This window comes from Myzus persicae, unplaced genomic scaffold (assembly GCF_001856785.1).
Source record: "Myzus persicae strain clone G006 unplaced genomic scaffold, MPER_G0061.0, whole genome shotgun sequence".
Lineage (NCBI taxonomy): Eukaryota > Metazoa > Arthropoda > Insecta > Hemiptera > Aphididae > Myzus > Myzus persicae.
The window spans coordinates 520,009-546,094 of NW_019100958.1; the positions used below are offsets into that span (position 1 = coordinate 520,009).

At 30.4% G+C, this 26,086-nt stretch overlaps 2 protein-coding genes across 2 annotated transcripts in view; both read left to right on the plus strand.

The window, feature by feature from the left end:
• Nucleotides 1-8,454, plus strand: part of LOC111027047 — a 12,003-nt gene extending 3,549 nt beyond the window's left edge. The window contains exons 4-7 of the mRNA XM_022305258.1: nt 2,969-3,331; nt 3,700-3,775; nt 5,516-5,623; nt 7,332-8,454. Coding sequence (XP_022160950.1) covers nt 2,969-3,331; nt 3,700-3,775; nt 5,516-5,623; nt 7,332-7,412 — 628 coding nt within the window. The 3' untranslated portion in view covers nt 7,413-8,454. The remainder of the gene's footprint in view (nt 1-2,968; nt 3,332-3,699; nt 3,776-5,515; nt 5,624-7,331) is intronic.
• LOC111027048 lies at nt 8,153-25,888 on the plus strand. Its single transcript, XM_022305259.1, has 6 exons — nt 8,153-8,855; nt 9,449-9,509; nt 14,403-14,474; nt 19,020-19,156; nt 23,628-23,745; nt 25,715-25,888. The coding sequence occupies exons 1-6, from the start codon at nt 8,744-8,746 to the stop codon at nt 25,812-25,814; spliced, it is 600 nt and encodes a 199-aa protein (XP_022160951.1). The 5' UTR covers nt 8,153-8,743; the 3' UTR covers nt 25,815-25,888.
• Nucleotides 25,889-26,086: the final 198 nt, after the last annotated feature.

Genomic DNA, 26,086 nt, shown 5'->3' on the forward strand with positions numbered 1-26,086 from the left:
CCCCCCCCCCACACACACACACACATACAGAGTACCAGGCTTAATGACCTTAGTAGTTAAAGCCTTAATCCAAAAAATATATATATATATATATTAAATATGATTTGTTTTTAATTTATTAGTTTAATTTGATTTAACATAATATTACGACGTTTAGTAAATGTATAATAATAAACCGTAATTTAAACATGCATATCATTTATATTTGACGTTGTTTGTAGTTTTTGAGAAATATTAAATGCAATAAGTAATTCATTTGAACTTTGAAATTATTAGAAAATATTAATATAAATGTTTAAATTAAACAGACAGCGAGTTATTCCTGTAGATAAATATTTTAAGCATTATTAAATATATAATATTTTCCCATTTCTAATTAAAACATTACACATTTCACATTACGAGTATTTTAGTTTTTATCTGATAACTGATCACAAAAGTTATAATTCGAAAGAAATGTATTACTACTTAACTTCTGTTGCAAATTAAAAACAATTTAATACTATTTTATTTTTATTTTATCATATAGTATAATTATGATAATGTGATATATTATGTCTCAAAATCTGCTGTAAATAGCATTTCGAACTACTATCATTAAGTAGTTGTAATTCAATTACCTATACATTATATTGTGTTCTGATATAGCCAAAAATTAATTAGTAGAGATAAAAATGCAATCATTTAAAACTATAACATAATATTATACTATATTTTATCTAAAAAACTTGAATGATTTTAACGAAAAAATTTTCCCTAAATCACAATGTAATGTAAATGTATAAATTATTTGGTATATAAAGTCTTCAAGAGTTCTTAAAAGAACAGAATATTGTTAGTATTAAAATATTTTATTTTTATTTTAGAATCAAATAAATGTATTATAGATATCATGCCTGAATAATTTTTCATAATTAGGATGAAATGTATTAAATTTTTGCATGGATCAGTTGGTTTCTGCGTCTTTTTAACTACATGTGTTTTAACTCTTAGCTCCCGCTGTGTATGTATATTTTGAGACAAGTTTTTTCTATTGATTTTCTGATAGGCAACGAATACATTTTGGGTTAAATGACAGTCCTGTACCCGTCTTACAGACCCTATTTACACTTAATGTATACAATATACATATACCTAACTGATGTCAACATCGCAAATTATACAGAATATATAGACAGCACACCAAGCTATACGTATATAAAGGTTAGGTTAGCTATTTATAAAAGGTTCAGTGTCAAAGTTTGTATTTCACTCAAAGTAAAAAAATACTTAGGTAAGTACTTAAACGTTAAAAGTTATTTTAAATTTCTATGTTCGTGTAATTTATCAAATTTCTGTGAACTATAATCAACTGGGTATCTTATCCTTCCTATTAAATCTAATTTTTTAAACTAATAATAATAATACAGAAAATTACTCAAATGCCGATTTAATCATTAATATTTACAAAATTATAACCACATTAATATATAATTTCTATGGTATTATTTTAAATAAATAAATATGCTGTACATTAACTGTATTTCTATTCTAAACCTTAATAATATAACTTTTTTCACTGCCTACTTAATTATAATTAATAATTCGAATATATTTTGGATTAAATTAATTTGATTTTGCATTCACTTTTCTTTCCAGAAATACACTGTATATTTTGTATTAATATCTTGGAATATACAGAACTTAGTTAAGTAAATTGCCATTCTGATCCACTTTGATTGTTAATTAGATAATAATTGACACAAAATCTGTTATATTTATTTTAAATTTTCAAAAATTATACTTAACATCTTACAAGTTCACCATACTATGTCAATGTTTATACATCACTCATCATCATAAATCTATGTTATATAACAGAAGACAAAAGCCAATTTTCATTTGTATGTTGTTATTTATTTTATTATTCTTCATTGAGAGCAGTTTTACTTTGACGATATAAGCAGACGTTTGAATACAACTTTCATTGACAAACAATTTATTTGTTCCACAAAACAACACAGTAGGTACCAGAGCATCTCAATGTACATAAGTATTTTGTTTGATCATTAGAAATATTCTCTGTTTAATTATTTCATCGCGTTTAAAATAATGACTTTGATTGCAAAGCTGCTGATAGAAAGAATTAAGCTTATGAAAAGATAAAAGATAAATGTTAAATTATATTAGGTAGGTATAATAAAATATGTATAAATGGGTATTTCTAAATTCGTAACTACATTTAATAATTTTTGGTAATTTTAGAGACCTTCAAACATTTATAACAATGCCTACTATAATATGATAATATAATTTAGTAGGTAATTTTTTGAAAAAACTGCAGTAACAAGTAATTGAAAATGATGTGATGATCATTTAAGTGTATTATCAATTTCGTTAAAAATTCATGAGCCACCTTAGTAGCCTAGGTAAAATTTTTTTACTACCATTTCAATCATTTCCAACGTTTTTAGTTTTTACTGTCATGATTTATTTTATAGGTCGGCTTATACTCAAAAATACAACGCAATGTTAATGTTGTGTTAAATGTAGGTACGTCACAATAACGTCACCGTGACACCAAATCGTTGTTAAATTATTAAGTAACGGTATAAATATATAAACTACTTACTATATTTTAGTATAACAATAATACTATTATTATATATTAAATATTTAATAGTTAGTCACAACTTATACATTTATGTATTATAATATTCACTTAATTGGTATACCCATATGTGTGTTGAAAAGTGTGATGTACTTATATGTGTACGTACCTATGTACAAATTATGGGTAGGAATAAAATTATTATTTTTTTTTTTTATGATAAAACTACAAATATGGTTTCTTTTTGTTTATTTTAGGATCTATAATACATCAAATTTATGTAATATATTATGACTACAGACATATAGTATTAGTGTGCCTATCATACTAACACCTTTTTTTCATTTGAATGCATATAAAAAATATTGAACATTACAGAATAATTGGAAAACGAATTGAGTATTCATGTGAAAAGACTCTGGAGGATGATAAACAAAGTTGCCAGGTTGACAGTAGACCGTCAACCGCCGCTAACAACGGGGATTTACATTTACTGCGCAATCAAGTAATAAATATCATGACGGAAACTTTATGGCGACGAATATTAGACAAAACTAGCATCAAAAGTGTGGGCCAAAGGCAATCTGCGTTAGAAACACGACGAAATTCTTACGGTCGAATAGAGTCTGCATTAATTGTTTCATCGATACTGCCGGCTAACAGACCGTCAATAATGATTAAATCCCGTTCGAATTTAGAAACGGTTAGCCAAACCAGTGGACTTGTATCCCGACATCAAAAGTAAATAACTAAATGTATTAATTATTAATAGGTAGTTTGAATAATTTATTCAAAGTCATTGTCTGAAGAATTATTTCTAACGTTAATAGCATAACCGCCATTTGAATAATTGAAATTTATGTTCTCGAAGCGTCGTAACATAGAATCTACACCTATATAATATGTATAATATTGTGTTATTTTGCATGCTTTTTTTGTAAAAATTCAGTCTAGAAATATATATAAAGTTAGACACGAATGGTCTTGGTATAGACTTTTTGGGCAAATGTACCATAAAACGATGCCGATATGTGCACATAGCAACTATTTAAATTCAAAAAAACTAGTAAAATTTTGTTTTAAAAATGTTTTCGTTTTATAATTTCCAGTAACAAAGAATATAGTAAACAGCCACGGCCAAAAAACAAATTCAATGTTTTGCCACCTATCGAAACACATCAAATGGTAAGTTATCTAATTCTCAATACATCATCTATACTCCGCAGTATGACGCACGAAAGACGAACAACAATAATACTATTAAATACCACTTTTTATGTTTTGCGTAAGCCGTTCCTATATACTTAAAAAAATAATTGGAATATAATGTATAGGTTTCAATAACAATGTAGTAAATTCTTAAATAATAATAGTAGAATTCGGCTGGTCTATTATGACGTAGCCGCGTACTCATACCGATATTCAATAATTTAAATAAACCAGACTTGCGCCTTAAAAAAAACGCCATTTTGCATCGTAACGATGATTACATTATGGAAGTTACCTTTATGTTTAACGTATAATATATTATTAAGTTATGAAGTTCATTAATATTCCCATAACAGTTTGAGTTTACGTAGAAATTATAACTGAATCACATAATACACGTATCCCTTGCTCTTGGGTTAGGCTATTGAATCCGTTCAAAGTGAATAATGAACATCATTAAATTGTGAGGTACCTGCCTATAGTAATTTAGCCATTGACCGCTTTACATGAGGTACCTTCTAAGACAAAATCGCATACAACTATTCGGTTGATTAAAAACCATGTCAATTCATTTATGAAGGTGATAAAAATTTGAAATCTACCTACAATAGCAAGTATATAAACCATAAATTATCTAAAACATACATAGGTAGCATAGATATTTTTTATTCTATACATCTACTTTATATTCTATACTTCTACAGACTCAGACCTCAGACACTATTTAATAGTAGGTACTTACTTGTGTTTGCTGATATCAACAGAAACATGGCAGTAAATGTTTAAAATATTTTACATATATATTATATTGTTTTGCACAATTCCTTAGGTACCTACTTTTTAACTTTAGGAGGGCACAATTTTAGTTGAAGGTCGTGAATAGTATTTATATCAGCTGTTAACGCACTAGACATAACTATTGTAATCGTTTAAAATATTGCGTTGTTTTTTTTTTTTTTGGACAAGTCATTACTCATTCTTACAATATGAAAATACAACTTGTAAATTCGTGATATTATATTATATTATGATATGTTTAACCACAACAAATGTACTATTCATTCTACATATTATTAAAACGTTTGTTATAGTGAAGGTATACCAATAGACGGCAAGACAATTAAATCCATATAGTGAAATAGTATAGATAGATACGTACCTAAGTAGTAGGCACTTATATTTTCCTTCTACCTCGCGTGACTCTAATGTATGAATATCCTTCAAGCCTAAATGAACGCCATCAAAATAATTAAATCAAATCGTATTTGACATCATCAGTATCAATCGAATTGTATATTAGATCATTTTATTGTAAGTACCTACGCGCTACGCCTACTTACTCATCAATGCTGTGCGTATGATCGGTTGTGAGAATATAATACTTTACATTTTTGATGGATTTCAATCCATTTCAATGACTTCAACAAATGTTATGTTGTCTATCGACGACATGTCACACTACCTATATCTACTACCTACTTTATTTTTATACTCAATTGAATCATCAAAAACACTTTTCGTATAAAATATTAACAGTACAATCACATGAGGTGTAAATAAACTATTTAGAAAATTAAAAAGCTCGAGCATAATATCGTACAATGAATCATTCGACTGTACAAACTGTTGATATTCGTACATATTGTGTAATGTAATTACTGTGGCATTGTATATTATAATAATTATTTTTAATACTATTAATTATTTTACTTGCAGAGGATAGTGGACAAAAAGAAACGTTGGTTTTCGGCCATTAGCACACCTGGTAGAAACCACACATTACCGAGACCAGTGACTTCGGTTGCGACTCACGTCAACACTTCGGTAAATAATTAATTAATTAATAATAATATATTATAAGGACATGCAGCAAATGTTGCGCGAGTTAAGTTGGCTCCCCCACTACGACCAATTTATTTGAAAATTACTTGCTCATTTTGCAACTAGGTTTTCAGAGTTTCCAAATAATTTTCCAGTCTGATATAAAAAAAATAATAAATCTGGGGGGAGGGGGTCACGCAACTCTCTTCATATGACTTCAAAATGATATCAACATTTTCAAAACAGGTTTTCAGAATTATTTGCAAATCATTTCCCAGCACGGCATAAAATAAATAATAATATCGAAACTATGATGATTTAAAATGTTACAAATTATTCACAAAATGGACACCTACATCATTTTCAAAAAAACTAGTTGACAGTGTCGTACGCAGGTGGTAGGGAGCCAGGGAGGCTAACGCGTCGAATCCCCCTCCCCGTTGCCTGTTTTATTATCACTTTTTTTAAAAAAAAACTATCAAGTTTCAACGGTTGTCTACTAGCAAGGACGTAAATTCATATACGTCTTACCGGATTCGATATTGCCAATTACTAATAATATATAACTAAGTAGGCTGAGTTTATTTTTGCAAAAACATTGTATTTGCATACCGAGTTTATTAAAATGTTAAGTAATAATTTTACAATTTTTCAAGCCTTGGCTGTACAAATTTAATATTTTATACATTTTTTAACTTCAAATTAAATGTGGTTATGTCAACATTTGAACCTAAAATGCTTATAAAAATAATTTAAAATAGTGCCTTTATTGTATCGTTAATATTTTTATAAATCGGCCTATGATAAAAACTTATGAGGAATCTTGTATTTTACATTTTTAAGCTTTTTGACCCAAATATTAATGTTTTATTGACATTTTTATAAAAAAAACTATAGCTAATCAAATGTAATCCAAGTGAAGACTGACCAAGGTTACCAAACAATATTAACATTAATTTTTCATTAATTTTTGTTTTTCCCGATTATATCGAAAAGACTCAGAATTTTCAATATTGACCTACCGAATAAGTGCCAACTAGATCCAATTCGCTTTCAAAAACATCCATAGAAATTTATGATCAGAGAATTTTTTCTACTAGAAAAGTCGAGAAGTTGCAGTAGTCGTACAAATATTTTCAAATACCTCGCCCAAACGTCTGAAATTATTAGACTGGACAAAATATTACCCCTCCCCATTGAAAACTCTTACGTACGCCACCGCTGGTGTGGTGGTGGGGAGGGCAACTTCACGCACGCGTCGCGTGTGCCTACTCAAGGATGTTCTACGATCATGCCCCTTCCACTTCGGACATTTCCAATTCCCGTTTATTATAATTTGCATTAATCAATTAAGTACATAATATCAATAGATTTTCTTTCAAAAAAAAAACTGTTATTTATTTTCTTACTGCCTAGTTCGAGTCGTGTACCTATAATATCGTTATGCATGCTCGTATACCCGGCACATAAATACATTTATTGAACTAAAGATTCAATAAATTGGTAATATTAAGTGTGATGTGATTCCGTGATAATATGTGATGGGTATGGTTTCCGATAGAAATCCCTTCTATACGCCAAATAAGCTCCCCTTGTCGTACGCTGTACGGCTGGTTTGTAGCACAATAATATAATACATTACCTATATGTACGGGGAATCAAAACCGTACACAACATTGTCTGCGAGTTTATTTTTTGTTATGTTTTCTAGATAAACGTGTGTTTTGACATATCTATCGACGGCAAGAGCATCGGAAGCTTAAAGAAAAAAGGTTACTGTTCGCCGTCGTGATCACGCAGCCGACGTGAAAATATTCCGCGATCGCGTTTACCTGCAAAAAATTACTGCATGCGTTAAAAAAAAAATCTGTTTAAAATAATAATAAAGCCAACATATTTTCGTCAATACAGTATAATGTAATATTATTATTATTATATTGTTTTAATATCATACCCGTTGTCCCGACGGTACGATATATAGACAATAACCACGTCGGGCCGCGCAGAACACCGTTGCCCGCATATATTATAATATGATAAAATATGTTATGCGTGTATCGTACGCACATAATATAATATTATAATAATATCGTCGTCGACCGCTGTTTTTACTTTTTTTTAAGGTTTTTTTTTTTCCACTAGGAAACTAGGTATATAGGTATAGCGCGTAACCGTTCGCGTACAGCCGCGGCCCGTCGCCGACGACGACGACGCTGCCGCCGCCGCCGCCACATCCTATATTTACGATTTATATTTACTCTTCCCCGCCACGATTCGCCTCCACCTCTCCGCCGCACACCGCTTCCGCTTCCACGGCGAACTTGTGCGGTGCGAGCGACGATTTTACGTACGTTTATATATTTATTTTTTTCCCCGTTTTTATTTTCGTGCACGCCGACTCGCGCACGCCCGCCGTAAGGTCAGCGCGACCGAAGGTGAGTCGGTTTGGCAGACGAATAATTATTATTATCGTCGTCGTCGTTTGATTGTGCGAGCGCACACAATAATATATAATATTAATACAGTGTACTTGCGAGTGTTGCGACGCTGTGCGGTATCGTTGTGACGAGCGAAATATCATTTACGCGCGATAATGTCGACGATGGAACGCGTAAATATCATGTATATCCTGCCGCGGCGGCCGTGCCAGTAGTGCGGTGGTCCTGCGACTAGAGTCCTGCGAATCGCAAGGTTAGGCTAACCTGCCGCTGTTACGATAAGGGACGGTCGCACTCGGCCCGACAAGTCTCGTCGTCGGCCGGTCGGTCGGCGATTTTTCAGACGTTTTTTTTCCCCCGATTTTTCTTGGCCCGGATCCGGCGGTCGTCGTACGCAATCGTCGCAGTGTTATACGCCGACGTATATACATACCGTCATCGTCGTCGCTCGTTTCTGCCGCCAACCGACATGGACGTCACGTCCCTCGAGAGCTCTGCAGCTGTCGTCGTCGAGTAGTCGCGCCAAAATACGGCAGCATACCGCGCCGCGAGAGGCGACCACCAGTAACGAGGTGGCCCATAAAGTACCTAAACAATATATAATATTATACTCAACGTAAAGTGAGTGTGCGTGTGTGTGTGCGCGTGTGTGTGTGCGAGCGTACATGTGCGCCTCGACGAAGGGATGTACTTTACGAGGCCGTCCGAGATGAACGAGTACAGATATTCGAAAACCGCGTCGATGCTCGGCAAGCTCGTCCACGTGATCAGGATTTTCGGCGTGTTCACAGCTATCGGTGAGTCGATGAGGCACTGCGTTGATTTATTCCGCACTGTACCTTGGTATACCCAGGTATAGAGGTAACGCAACCCTGCAGTAGTGCACGTGCTGTCCAATACCAATATATCTACTCGGTCACGTCACTGCCTATATTTCGCCGAACAGCCGTTTTTCCGGCGAATTCAAAACAAACTATGTTTTTTTTATTTTCCTTTACTATTATAATTCAGAGTCGTTACGATTGCAACGCGACGTTTTTGAATTTTCGAAAAACGCTCAAACAACGAAAACGATGGCAAAATGGTCGAATCGCATGTTCGAGTTACGAATGATTTTCGACCATCAAATTATGCCATAAACAATGTGATAAAGGACGCTGAGCGATAAAATCACATTTGTTAATATTACACCGTTTGTCGCGTACCTACCTCGCAGTATGTCTACTTTTCGAAAATCTTTCAGTTAATCTTTCATGCTTATGAATATTTTATATAGAGTACGATATAGTGCGGTAGACGAATTACCTGTGTAGATATTTGGTATATATTTTATACAATATTATGATCCACACACCCATTGTGATATATTATAATAATTTTGAATTTTCAGTTATGTTCGGCGTAGGTGTCGACATCGCGATACATCACCATGAATTTGGACTTTACATCATGTAAGTTTATAACAATACCTTACCATAATATTATATAGTTTATAGACGACACACTCGCACTCGCAACTAGTGGCGTTGTCATGGGCGGGAGCCAAAAGGGACCATCATGTCCCCCATCAACTGTACTATACTTTCACTTGTATTCGAATTTAAAAGTTCGCTTGAAAACTTAACTTCATAATTATTTTCATAATTGATAACACTTAATCTGATAGATTTATTTTTTATTTATTCGTATGGTATCTGATAAATGACTAATGCCCAATACAAATAAAAAAGGGTTTGCAAAAATAATTCGATATTTTTGTTTGGTTAAACTGTTTAAGTAATTTTTTGATTGCATCAGGGTTTATAGCTGTCGCTTGTTTTTCCTTCGCATTGAATTAAAGTAGAATTTCACAATGCAAAAACAAGATTCGTCCGAAGCTTAGTCAAACTATATCGAGAGGTTTAGAAACTCTTTGTGAAAATCCCAATAGTCAATAATTTAAAGAAATATTTAATGAATTAACTTTAATTGTTTCGAAAGTTAATACCTATCAAAATAAAAATAAAAACCCAACATGAGGAAGACAGACTAATCATTCGACTACAAATACAAGTGGCAAGTGGCCCTGAAGAATATTTTTGATTTAGTATAAAAATCTTTGTAGTATTTATATAAGTATTCCTTTTCTTGATTTGATAGTATTCTTTTAAAGATGCAAATTACATTTGATAAGTGATTAAAAATATAATGACCCACAGAGGATTAAATCTTGTAAGCTTAAGTGAGTATTACAAAGAAACAATATATAAAGCAAAATACGTGAAACTGACTTTCCTATAAATGTCTCAATAAAATATCTTAAAACTGAAAAAATTATGCTATAAAGCCAATTCAAAAATAATGGTCTATACAAATTACAATAAAACCAAAAAGTCTGAATTGGTAATAAATATTTTAAATTATATAAAACTTGTGGCTAAGTGAGGCGCTGTCGTACTCTCAATCTGCGGTAGCTCTCTGAGCGTACACACAGGCAGTATGTACTCGGATGGGTGACCACCCGGGTTTTTAGAAACACATTACACATCCTTGCCGCACATGCAATCGATACAAATATACGTGTTTCAAATCAACCGCCCCCCCTCCCCCGCCCCAAACAGCTAATGGCCATAGTTGCAGAGCTTAAGATCAATGAAAAAATGTATATATATAATATTGTATATAAATTACTTACGACAACACCAAACCACACATTTTTTAATTTAAAAAAAAACTATTGAAGACTGATTTATTATCAACAAAGAATGAGGAGAGGCTCAATGTACTGGTCTTATTAAAAATTAACAGGCATGAAAAAATCTCAGGATCAGAAATTATTTGAATTTTTACGGAAACGCTCCTAGACGTCTTCTACTATTACACTCGGTCCCAATACCTATTAAATTTAAAAATGTTTGGACCTGTTATTATAGTACAAAAACTAATTACCTATTATAATATATTATTAAAAAAGTAACAATTTGTTTACAGTTGAGTGTTTTTAGTTGGCCGTGCCAATTACTGCACCCCATACCCTTCCACCACACACCAACATATCAAAATTTTGAATCTTACTGGCATTTTTCCTTTGCTGTTCGAACAACATCAATATTATTGTTGTCGTTTAATAGTCTTCGTTTATATTTAGACAATTTGTTGAACAAGTATGTTGACTAATGGGACTTTCATAATATTAAAAAAAAAAAACCATCAATGCTGAACACAGAAGGTCATTTTGCGATAAATATACTAACGGTTTTATTGTTTTTTTTCGTATTGACATTTAAAATGTGTTATACTATACCTACTATACAACTAACACTGTTGTGGCAACACTACTAGCCACTAGGGCATAGGCTCAAATATAGGTGTAACTAATTTCATAAATATAAATATTATTAGCACCTATATAATTTGACATTAGAAGACCTAATGAAACTACGACTATCTGCTATTTTCCGAATTTTTTTTTCAATCACCGAAGGGTAACTTTTTTGGAACGGCTCATCTATACCTAAATGCATTTTATATTTTTACATCGTTTCCTGTGAGCTGCAATAAGACAATGTGCATTTTTAAAAAGTTACACATTCACGTTTACGAATCAAATAATGTCATACACTTAAAGATCAATGAGATTACCAAAACTGTATCATCTATTCAGTATACTAGTTAGGCAGGTACTGCAGAAAAGAGTAGTTATATTAGTCGCAGACGTTATTTTAATTTTAAGGTAGCTAATTTTTTGAAAGCAATAGTTTCTCGAACATGGCCTCTAAAAATCAACAACATTAATTATTTATTTAAACTCGTAATAATTATAATATATAATAGTTTGATTTATTTCATACAATTAATATTGTAAAATACATATTAATTGTACTGTATTCTTGTGGGTATACATAATATAACAATCGAGAAACCCTTGCCTGTCACCTGATTGCATTACAGCGTTCAACTACCTAAATCCTAGGTTATATACTATTATTAATCATTATTATTGTTAATATTATTACATTACATAGTATGCCTAGCTTATATATATATGGGTACGTCATTACCTATGTACACATATTGCTGATTAATCTAAATTATTTAAATACAGTTTTTGTTAACTTTTTCAATAAAATATAATATATATTAAATATGTCAATATATATATATATATATATATATTATAATATATGCATTTACTCAAATCACATTAGATACATTATTAATATACCCATTTGAATATTTCATATGCGAACGGTTTTTTATATCCCACTATCCGAGTATCAAACATATTAAATTGTATGATATTGGAGTTTGTGTATTTAATAGTTATAATTGCTTAAAAACATCAATCAGATTACCAAAGTCTATAACTCTATATTTCATCATAAATAATTATTAATTTCAAACATATATGTCCAGTTTCCTGAATTTGTTCATAGTAAAAATAATATTAATTCAAGTGATTTATTAAAAACAAAATTGTTTTATTTTTTATTTTTTATTTTTTTTTGTGAAATGTCAGTTTTGGTTTGAATAATTACTCTTGAACAAACCATAAAAAATATTATATTTCACATTTAGAACATAAACCATTTTACGTGATGTCTTGCAAGTGCAATTATATTATAATATAAGATATAAATAACATCTATATTAGAACTGCAGATATTCAAATATATTTTAAGATAGTTTGAGTCATCAGCCGGTCTCTCTCATCAATATGATATCGTCACATTTCATTATATTTAGGTACTATATACGTATATTGATGTAGGGTCATTAATCCTCTTAACGACAGAAACAGAACAGAATTTACGCAGGTAGGTATAAACGAAAAAATAGGTCAGCGCGATGGAGATGGGAAAAAAGTTAATGCGTTTTAAAACAAAAAAGGGTGCTGTAGTGAAATATTTGTCATCCCCAAAAATTATATAAAAAAAAGTAAAGGTGGATAATTAAAATCTATTTTTATTTTTTATGTTTAAATTATAATTAAAATACTAAGTATCCATAGTAACCAATCTATATAGACTATATTCAAAGAACAATTTAACTTGCTGGAAATATATTTATCACTTATATCATTACGCCTATCCCTAAAACCAATATAAAGTTAATATTTTTATTTTTAATAACTGATGTGTTTAAAGAGCCTGAGCAAAATATATAACCAACGATTAGAACAATAATTTCGTTGCAAATTTATCAATGTAAGTAAGTAGGTAGGTATTTATTTGACTTTTGGCCATTTATTGAATTCATATAAGAAATATAATTCTGTGCACCCATTCAAACTTTGGTTATTTAAGTTTTAAAATTTAAATTGAACAATATCCTGAAAAAAAATTAAATACCTAATTATACTCGCGTCGATTTATGTATTTATTAATGCCGATGTTAAATGCATAAGTATACATGACATTATATTAAATAGAAGTAATAAAATACGTGATCTTTATATCAGCCCTAAATGCCTACATTATTGTGTAAAATACAAAATGTAGTAGTTTGATGCCATCTTTAATCGAGTATTTTCTGTTCATCGATGGACAATATTTTTCAGATTATTTTTAACCCGATATTTATCATAGTTACCCATGAGCTGTGCCAAAAGCAAACTGTCTCTTTTAATACCTACCGATTTTTATATGTGTAGCCATGCTGTAGATTCCTCCTGTGTACAAAGTTTCTATTTACCTAAACAGTTTTCTCGGGGGCACTTAAAACACCAATGTTTGAATCACATTTTACGGTTATTGTGTTATTAATGATTACACAACGTGCAGCATGAGCTGACAAAATAATATACAATGTAAGTGTTCAACGTTTAGAACATTTTTTATTCTTTGTCGAATTTACTTATTTTTTCATAATGCACGGCGTACCTCCCTATACGATTGTAGGATCTTCACGGAAACTTGCATATTTCAATAGATTGAAATATCGAAATGAAACTACCAATAGTGGTTTTTATAGTTATACATACATACATATATGTATATATATATATATATATATTTATATTGCATATTTTTTATAATATTTCTATTTTATTATACAGACAGGTATATATTTCGATATTATGTGCTTAAGACTACAGGTTCCAGACTACATAATATGGCATATAATAATCTCAGATCATACCATACTAGACAGTACAGTAGTATATGCATATGATATGAGGTCATAAAAAATAATATATATTATATATTTATTACGACGTTTCAGATTTTCTTGAATAGAAGCTTTATCCCGCTGCTATTTAAAATGTAAAACGTCGTTGACTATCATAATAGTATAGTCTTATCGATTTGATGAGCTACCAAAAAATGTAAATAATTACTCATTTTTTTTCTTGTATTTTTCAGGCTAATGTCATTGTTGGTGTTTTTTTTGGAAATTACTTGGGCTATCACACTGTTCCTAAATGTATGCATAAAGTAAGTTGTTACATTATTATGAAATACGATATAATTTTGTCTTACCAACGTTCAACAACAAACCATTTTTTTCGACTAGATAAAATATGATATAAATTAAAAATGTGTTGAATTATTTCATTGAATATACATTGTAGTAAGTCATTATAATTAAGAATTAAGTGGGTACTTGACCACTTGGATACCTTTTATATAATAGTGGCCATATTTATTTTGGTACAAGGTACGTTGATATATAATGTTCAGGCTTTCAGCTAAGGTTTTTTCATACAGTAACATGTAATAATAAGTTATACCTAATATTAAAACACATCATTAGATGAATTGGATATATGTCGATGGGTGATTGGCATACAAGCGCCAAAACGAGATAAAAATAGAATAAAATATAGTATCACACAAAAGCGCCAAACATACTAAGGAATAGGTATCGTAATCAATAAATACATTAAGTTTATGTTATTAATATGACCTAAAAATTAATTTTATTTGAACATGGGTTATTTATGATTTATATAGTATACTTAATACGTTCAGTAATTCATATTTATGTTGTAAAATTAAATGTTAATACCCCTATAATTGTTGTATTATATTTGAATAATTGGCCCAAATGACTTGCGTATTTTTAATAACTTTGGCGGTTTGGCGCTTATGTCATAGATATAGCGATATACATAGAATATCACAATATTATTGTGAAGGGTAATGATAAACATTAAACACGATGCGTAGGTAATATATTATGCGTTTATATGTTCTTGCATTAATCGTTAAGCCCAGTGAAGGTCAATCGTTAAAATCATGTAGTCCAAATGGCTGTATAAGATTAATTTAGAAACATAAAAATGTAAGTACCTGCAATTACTAACGAAATCCGTTACCAGCTATCGGTACCTATATCGCTCAATCACTAAAATAGTGAAGACCATTGATAACTGTGGACACGGTGTTTCGGTTTCATTTTAAACCATACCTTTGTTTTTATTTTACCTTTTCCACGCGGTAGCCGGTAGGTAAATAAATCATAGTTTTAGATGGGTACGTTATACCTATGGATATTAGACAGTATTTTTATGTTCATAAAATGTATAGTGGGTTTAGAAAAACAGGCAGCTTATCTTTTATTTGATGTTACAAATGTCTAGAAAACAACTATTTTTATAAACACATATCTAACCTTTTTTTGTAGAAAAAAAGAAATTTTGTAAACTTCACCGTTTAGGTACCAAAACTGTTTACGAAATTAAGGCATTTTTATTGTGTCCGAATTTACCAGGAAACAAGAACAGTGATCGAGTAATTTTTTTAGCAAAACACGATTTCTCGTAAATAAAAATTTAAATAAAATACAAAATAATTTTAACATTATTAAACAATAGATAAGATTTTTAATTTATAGTAAATATTCTGAAGGTTAAAAGTAAAAACATGACGGAAAAAAAAAATACAAGTATTGAAATGTTAGGTAGGTAAACTGTTAGATAGGTTAGTGTAGGTAAGCTGTACTCTTATCCAATATAATAGAATTGAAAATAAGTACATTTTTCATTAATCTTAAGGCAAGTTCCGTCTGAACGTCACAAGATAAAATCAGTCATTATTACGAAATCCTTAGTCTAAGAGCGAGTTTAGATAAACCAATATACTATAAGTCCATAAACCATATTATACACACCTCAGACAACTATACACGGGCGTATGCCATGTTATCTTGTAGGTACCTACCCATATTATATTTATGATTGGTGGCCTTTTTTTATTTTCAAGACATAAAAAAAAAATACACGAACAAAAAACTACGGTTTTACCATTACTGCACCGTTTCGCGTTATATTATTATAATATTTTATTGTTACTTACGCAATCGAACAACGGAAACCACATTGTGTAGGTAATTTATAATAATATCGTAAGAGATAGTAGTTAAGGATTTTCATCAAGTAGGAAGGCATCGACATTAGCCTTCTGTTGAGCTGCGGGCAAAATAGGTACTTACATAATATCTGTTAATTTATTATTATCTATGTGTTATGTACTTATGTGTATATATGTATATATTATGTACGTTGTTTACAGATTGTTTTTTTTTTTTTATTATTATGGGCCGTGAATACATAGTCGGGCAGGAGCAATATTGATACCTATCAATTCGCCCAAGTCATATCAACGATATTATAATAACGTATTATTAAAAAAATATTTACAAACACACTGTATAGGTGTAGTAGGAATTTGCCGTGTTGGTAATTATTGTTGTATACCCTCCTTTTATTATTTTAATGCCCGTTGATCTACTGCAGTTAATACATTGATACGTAATAGCGAACAGGCACTTATAATTCTATGGTTTGATTTCGGTCGGCACCAATATATTATTATGATCATATAGACGGGGATTTAGTACGGTATTACGAGGGTGTGGTATTTTTTTTAAAATTAAGTGCACATTTAAACGGACAAAAGAATTCTTACAAGAACTATGTACATTACAATATTATATCAGAAGTGGCTAAATCGAAGTGATCGAATATTAAATATTTTAGTTTTGTTTATAATCACCTCGATAAATATAACCTATAGTTGTGCAAAAAAAAAAACAATAATACGTAACATATTATACAAATTACAGTAAGTTATTAATAATAAATAATAATAAAACATAATATTTCCAAGGCAGAAACCATCAAAAATTGGATGACCTTTTTAGATTCAATTGAAAGGAAGTACCTACGTCTTATGAAATCCATTTTTTTTTTCATTTTCCTAGATGGCACTACGACCCGATCAATATAAAAAACTAATACCAAAGTTCAAAAATAAGCCATAATAAAAAAAAACCTATTTTAATGTTTTCAAAATAAAATAATACCCATAATAGTCGTTTTCATTTTATAATTATATATTTAGATAATTATTGCAATGACCAATACTGGCGTAAATCATATTATAAATGAATAATAATGTTTATCAAACGTAGGAAAACATAATGTGGAGGGCTTGGGAATAATTTGAGGGAGGTTATTACTTATTATAGCCAATATTATGTTAATACGTACAATATTTCCGTTAAACGTCGTTCTACTGCATTCTTTGGGCGGGCGCCTGCCACATCAATGCGGTACAAAACAAATTAAATTGGCAGAAATAAAGATAAACCAAAATAAATTTTCGAAACTCTTGAATATTTTACGACATCTAAGTCCACAATATTTTTTAATAGACATTTCAAGTTCAGATGTTGTCAAAATTGGATATCTAAGAGGATGCCAGAGCACTGTTTGTTTTCTCCCTCTGGCCCACGCACAACATAGACAAGACGCATTTACACAGAATCATTTTTTTTTATGTTTTTGAGTAATCTTAGAGTAAAATCACACATAACAAAAATGATAGAGAATAATATTTTTGAGGATATTCATATCGATTTGTCTATGTATTGTCCCAAAATAATTTAAACATCATTTTAATTTACAATTTTTTTTTTTGAAAGTCAAATAACAATAAAATATCCTCTATAATTTTTTTTATTAGGTTATTTTTTTCTAATGTAACTCAAAAACCATAAAAAAAACTGTTTTCGGTGAAAGCGTTTACCCATATATGTTGCACATGAGTCAAAACAAATATTGAGCTGACATAATCTTACAAAAAATTAAAATTTTAGTTATTTTGCTGTAATTAAAAAATATATATATATATATCATTTGAAGAAACTTGAAACTAAGTTAATAGCAGCTATTGAGCTATAATAATAATATGATCCATGATAAATAATATTATAATAATTAGTCATCGTAACCACAATATGATATGATTTATTTATAACCAAAACTAATTCAACTATTACAGTATTACTAATAGAAAAACAGATTACTAATATAGAAATGGCAATACAATAAATAATAATGTATAACAATATATTCTTAGAATATATTAAATAATGTGTTAAAATATGTTTACAATTGTATACCTACGTACATTTTGATAAATTAACATTTATATTTTAAAGGCGGGAATAATATATTGGGTAGGTACCTATTAATATAATACGCCTCGGGCGCAAAATGTCCAAATCCGACCTTGGCGCTAATCGCTCCCTAGTGGCGTCAACGCACATAACATTATACATACCGACCCACAGTGGCTTAACCCGGGGAGGGGTGTTTTTTATGTTGGAATACTCCCTCCTCCTCCCCCCCCCCACTTGGGCCGTATTTATGCAAAAAATATATATTTACTGAGTGCTTTAGATTTCTACGAAATGTCTACTCGTATGTCGCCATATTTGATAATATTAATATTATGAAAATTGATGACTATACAATGGAGAGTATAGAGTGTAAATAGCCCTCCCCCTTCCAAGCTATATTTAAATATAAAATTAAAATAACGCCTGGTTAGGCGACTTCCTATACCTATATAAAAGGTACCTATAATATTATGTACCGTCCTGCCTATATTTTGTATAAATAAATAAACGTCATATAATATATATTTAAATGCAATATGTTATGACCATACTTTTTTACGTTTATGTTATAGAAACGAATTCAGTCCGATATTCAACTTTTGGGAAATAGTGCTGTGGTTGAGACTTTGGAAAAAATCACTGCTGTACACAGTTTTCTCGATGGTGTTCTTCTTATGGCCGCACGGACTGTGGCTTTCTAACATCGCAGGTACTTCTTATCTACATGAATATTATATATTAGGATGATAGTAGGTATTATGATACGTCCGGCTCTCGCCGATATACATATTATCGTAAATTGTAGATACGTATTGTATTTTATAATCAGAGATGTATTTGGCTTTTTTTCGTTCCACTGCCCTACCACCCCCCCCCCACCCCCTCCCACACCAAAAAAATAATAATAATCATCTACCTATAAAGTTTTAAGTTTTAAAATAAAAAACTCAATCTAGTTAATACCACTGAAAGTATACCTACAATACTTATTATTTTAATTTAATATTGGGAAAAACAATTTAACAAAGAAAAAAAAATGAATTATTAATTAAATTTCAACAAGCGAATAATATTATGGCAATCAATATATTATGCAACTCAGAGAGATTAATAATAAATAATTTAATGTTGAAATATGTAGGCATTCCCATATTATAGTGATTATAAAATTTGCTCTTTTCGAAATAAAGGTTAATGCTAGTTACACCTATTGTATTTTATATTAATTGACCAATACGATGTAACGGTATAAATGTGTAATTGAGTTTTATTAGCAAAAATTGTCTAAACTAGCTATAGATACCTACACTGTGCCAATAAAATGTACATCAATAGATTCATTGCGGCCCGGGAGAGTGTTTTAGGTTTCTTTGATCTCGAAATTAAACCTCCTATAGAGAGGCCCACGCTCTACAGTCTAACGTCGGTGCATACTGTAATATGGTTGCCATCGATGATCAAGTAATTCATAACTATAATATTATAAACGAGTTGCTTCCTAAAAATGTACACGCACTATTTGCCTCACATGTACAATCAAGAAGTGGTTCATAAACTTCACTAAAATATATCACGTCAACAGATAAACTTATGAATAAACAATATACAGTGGACGCCGCTTATATAAGACTCACGGATATAAGGTTCAGTCGCTTATTAGACTAAAAACTGTCTGAAACGGTCCGGACGTATCCAAATACGTTATAAAAAATTCGGTTATAAGGCTCAACAATTCGTTTGTAAGACTCAAATTTTGTAAAAAAAAAAATGGTCAAAAATAAACATTTTTGGTCAAAATTTAGAAATAAATTAATGTTTTTTGCTTTATTATGTGTGTATGTACAAAAAATTGTATAGTCTTTCACATATTCCAATATATTTCCGGAATATTAGTTTATAACTAAAAAAAAAAACAAAATCACAATTTTCGTTCATAAATAATAAATAGGTACGTTATACAATTATACATACATCTTTTATAATTTTTTATTAATGCATATGATCATTTTTTACATGTATTGTAATTTTAATTTTTCTATCAGAATTTTTTTTAATTTATTCAATAATACGTATGTCATAATATGTAATATGTATTTGAGTATTAAAATTAAAGACAAATATGTAGTAAAATAAAATTCATAAATATGTAATTAATTTTTTTTCCCACTTCGCCTATAAGATTCATTCAGTTATAAGACTCACTTTGTGCTGGTCCCAATGTGAGTACTATAAGCGGAGTCTACTGTATTGTGCTATTTAAACTTTCAGTAACACGTGATATTAAAATAGATAAAGTTACATAATAATAGTAATAAACTATAAGTTGCCTTGTAGTCGAGCCTGGGCATAAACTAGTTAAAAAGTTAAAGTTAACTTAATTTTAACTTTTTAAAATTTAATATTCATGAACAAATAATCAGTTACTCTTAGTCATATCCAAGTTAAGTTAATTATTTATAAAATATTGAATTATAAATATAATAAAATATTATTACCTATATTATATTGATTATGCATATTTCATAAACATTTACTTTTTGTTATTATAAAATCATATTAGGTACCGGCTATATATATACCTGTACTTAAAATAAAATAATATTAACTTATTAACTAAACAGTAAACTTAGTAAGTTAATATCGTAAGTTTCCATATAACTTTTAACTTAAGATTGAGTCTAAAAAAAAATTATATTGCTATTGACTTTAAACTTTTTAAAATGTTTTCTATCAACTTAACTTAACTAAACTAAAAATTATCATTAACTTAATAATAACTACTCAGTATTGTTTCAAAAAAAATACCTATAGTACAATTAAAAAATATCGGTTTTCTATATAATATATTATATACATTATACATGTAAATAACTAATAATACACAACAATTAGAAATAATATGTTTAATTATTCAATAAAAAAAAGTTTACTAACAATCTTAAAATATACTTTAAATTTATACTCAAAGACCATATTTTCATATTCTTGAGATTTTTTTGCCACTTTTAGGAGTGTCCTGTGGCAATATGAACCTTCATTTTTCAAATGAGAACTACACTTTTTTTCTTTAAATTATTTAGCGGATGCTTTTTTTGAGAATTTCGATGTATCGAAATCAAAATTCGAACAAGTGGTTTCCTAGTTATTGGACAATTTGCACTAGTGATAATAGTCCATAATAGGGATATGCTTATACAGTTCTACACATGGAATGAGAAAAATAACTAAATAAATCAAGAAGGATTTTACTTGCTATTTACCTAAGTGTTTGACTAAATAAATATAAAATTATGTATTATATTATATTATGTGTATAGACTAATAGACTAAGACAACAACGTATACTGTGTAAGCATATCCTTCTTCGCTATTATAAACTATATTATCCCTAGCACAAAATGTGTAATAACTAGAAAACTACCTAATCGTTTGAATTTTGATTTCAATACATCAAAATTCTCAAAAAAATTATCCACCAAATAATTAACAGTAAAAAATCGGGGTTCCCATTTGAAATACAAAAGTTTGTATCGCCACGGGACACTCCTATAAAGTGACACAAAAAATCTCAAGAATATGAAAATATGGTCTTTGAGTGTATTTAAAGATTCCAAAAATCAGATGTTGAAAAACTTCATCGTTAAAGAAAAAAAGGGAGTGGCATACTTGTCGGATCACCCTGTATATAATTTTATGTTGTGTAAAAATTTTGAATCGTTTGGGAACCACTTTTACGTGTATTACCTACAAGTCGGGAGGCAACTGTACAGTATACCTACAGGTGTACTACACAATTTTCGTTTACGATAAAATGTTGAAAACGTGGGCACTCGGGAGGCAACAATCGGATAAAAATTACTGACCTTTTGATTTTGAGAGGCAACTAATATTAGGCATGCATCTTAGCAAGTACTATTTGTAATACCTACCTAATTAGAAAGCACTAGAACTATAGAGGCGTATGAATTTTGCGCTTCAAATACAAAAATTGGATATTTTATTTTGTGGATTTCCGGTAACCATTGGTTACACGGAAGAAAAAAAACAATTACTTATTATTAATTAATTTAGTAGTCACGGACAATAAAGTTCCCTTTTAAGAATGTCATTATTTCATTTATTGCTCTCGAGTTTAAATTAGAACTCACCTGTTTTTTTTTCACGGTTTGTCCCGGGATCATTTGTCCCCAGTCGGACGATTTTTTTTTTTTTAATTTATCGAGCACTGCACTAGGCGCGTACTTACCTATTTTAGGCATAGTCTCATGCACGCAACTCCAGCTGACTCCGGAAAATCGAGATGAAGTAGGATAACACCGTGGCACTATCTTCCCGGTTTTATAAAAAAAAAAAACTCCTACGGAACCACTCTCGCTCGACGTCTCTTAGTCGTCGTCTTGACAGTGTTGTTTGCATAATATTTTGGTTGTTGATTTTCGGTCCTCGCTGGCGGGAGAACAACCTAAACCGAATTGCTCATAGAGTTGTTGTAAACATTACTTAAGCCGAAACACGCCAATCCTCCGCAGGCGGAATGGCCATCTCAGTCGGATTTGTCCGACCCGACGTACGTCCGTGAACCCACTTAAAACAAATTAATATGTCTCACCGGGCGCCGTAGGTCGCCATCATCTGTAATAGTTCATTTTTTTCCCGTGCAAAATCAGGCGACACAAATAGCTTAGCATGTTATGTAAAAAAAGACAAGTGTCGCCCTGGCCTCAAGCCCCCTCCCCCCCCTAAATAGGCCACGGATTACAGTGCAACTTTCTACAGCGTATCTACGCCTAGGCATATTGAATAAAAACTGATAATATATTGTGGAATTATTACTATAATGCACAGGTGTGCTCGCCCCTCGTGTCCCCGTCGACGACTGAACAGAGTTTTCCCCCCACTTTTTAAACCTCGAAACGCATTTTTTTCGATCCACTATACGGTAGTGGTTTTTATTTTTTACAATTTTTAATTTTAATTTAAACTCGTTTCGAAAAATCTAGTCTAGCTTTGTTCGACTCTCGCGCGCAGTAGAGAAAATAAACCCTACAAACCGACGAAAAAAAGTTAGAAAAGAAAACTTACCCATAATACCTATTGACGGGGACACAGGCGAAACGCGTGTGTTCATTGTTTGAAATCAATTCTAATAAATGTATACGATTTGTGTGACGCTCATACAGGTGCCCTGCTGCTGTGGCTATCATTTTTGTACGTAGTCATCACGTTCAAAGACTTCGTACACAAACGTTCGGACTTTGTTATTGTGCCCAAAGGACAAGCGTCCACGTCGTACGACCAGTAAGTAAAACGGAAATAGTGACGTGGAAAATAACATACAGAACGTACCCATACCATATGGGACACGGTCATGTGTGTGTGTGTGTCTGTGTGCACTGTGTACACAATAATGGTTTTTATTTGGGGGGATTTCTCCACCCCCCCCCCTCATTTCTATCTGGGACTATTTCAGCTACCGAGCTCGGCAAAATATGAAAAACTTTATTCTAGTTTATATTATTATAATACTGCACTACCTATATATATATATATATATATATATATGGTACTGTCGACGTATCATATATCCATTATAAAAGGACATTTCCCTCGAGTTTAGGCGCGAAAACAGTTTTAAAAGATATATAAGTGGATGGACAACTATAGAACTCTGGTTCTATCCCAAGGCAAAAAGTCAGTATCCTGCCGCCGCGAATGCCGTGTGAAGTGAGTAGGTATAATATAATAAAAAGTCAGTGTTGGCTAAACATACTCTACCCTGATAATTGAAAACTATAAATTTTTTTTGTTTTGGGGATGAGGGGGTCAACAATTTTTTTAATTCTAACATTTTATAGATATTATTTACACCTATTAAAAAATTGTTATTTATTTATTACTATACTTCATTGTCATTTATACATCTTTGTATAAATATCATATACATTGTATTATAATACATTATTTGTCAAATTAAAATTTCAATATCTTTAGTTATCCCCTTTAAGGGTATTCAGGGTGGGGGAGGGGTCCTGGTGTTGTACCACCCACCTATATAAAACTTTGTATATCGCTGATACAGAATATCAGTATTTTATAGTTAACAAAAGTAAAGCTAAACAAAATTAATCAAGGACCACAATTTAATTTATAGTCACAGAGTATGATTTATTTTCATTTAATACTTTTTTCAGTTATATAATATTTTATTATAACAAATATTGCATTAATTATTAGTATTGTCAAATTTAGTGAATATATATTCATCAATTTTAAACTATAGATGTAAGTACTAAGTATAGTATCTAAAGTAGAGGTACGCGAGAAAATGAATTATGTATGAGTATGAGTAATCTGTCTGATTAAATCTCAGCTTAAATATCTTTGCAATCACTACAAAAGGGCCTCGACATCAAATACCTGAAATATTAATACGATATTCTGTGGTTGATAATTTTAAAGAAACGATAAGTCAGTGTACCTGTAGTAAAAAAAAATAGTTCTTGTGGAGTTTGTAAATTAAACATTTGAGGAAAGGTGGGTGCCTACCACACTTATTTGAAACAAAGTCCAAATATGTAAGTATAGTATGGCACAGGACCATTTTTTTTTTATAAATATTCTAGCACAATATAATATGTGACTTCAAGAAAAGAACTAAGATTATCATACCCCCAATGCTATTTATTTATTCAATTTTTTTCGTCATTACAACTCCACAATGTTAATAATAATTATGACATCACTTATTTTGTTATTTATATAGCTATTAGTATTAAACTATTACAATGGTACCTAATTAAAAACAAAGAATTCCAATAATAATTAAATTAAAACTAATCAGGTATATATACTAGAATACAATAATAAATAAATGGGTGTAAGTTAAACACGAAATATATAATATATTACGGTGTGCAATGCCCATACATTGGATTAAGGTAACCACTGTTTGATACAAAATTAATTATACACTCTCAATAATCTTAACATCTTTGGGTGGCGAAATAGATTTAACTCCTTTGGCGTAAAAAGGAACAAAGTACAAAGAGATAACATGCTCGAAATAAGTTATAAAATCAAGAGTTGGTATGAAGTTTTGAACACACTATTAATAGATTTGCCAGTCACGAAAGGAAAATATTGAGAGGAGGGGGTATAAATTATCCATATCCCTTTATTTAAAAAATAAATATGTATGATATACATACACATTAATATCTTATATTTAATTATAATTTATAACTTTATTACCATTTAATTTGTCTAGGTACGACGACATAACCGATTTGCTCGGAGACTCTATTCATGTATCGTTGTCCGCCGACAATCTATCGGAATTGGACCAGGATGGAATATTAGAACTATGATTATAATAATGTTATGTACAAATGTTTTTGTTATTTTTAATAATATATTCTGTAAATACATTCTTCTTTAATATTTATTATGAAATAAATAAAATATAATTTGTTTTGTTAACTATATTAAATTTGTCTGTATTTAATCTTTAAATAATATTGTTTTCCTTCAATAACTTCATAATATGAAGAAAAAATATATAACAAACTTATTATAAAGCCCCGCTCAAAAAAAAAAAAAATGATTTTTTTTATATAATGTGAAAATAGGTATCATAACC

What these genes read in the sequence shown, in the direction of transcription:
- LOC111027048 (XM_022305259.1), top strand. Translation starts at nt 8,744, where the DNA reads ATGTACTTTACGAGGCCGTCCGAGATGAACGAGTACAGATATTCGAAA. An exon ending in CGGCGTGTTCACAGCTATCG is followed by an intron (nt 8,856 to 9,448) that starts GTGAGTCGATGA and finishes TTGAATTTTCAG; the next exon opens with TTATGTTCGGCGTAGGTGTC. An exon ending in TTCCTAAATGTATGCATAAA is followed by an intron (nt 14,475 to 19,019) that starts GTAAGTTGTTAC and finishes TTTATGTTATAG; the next exon opens with AAACGAATTCAGTCCGATAT.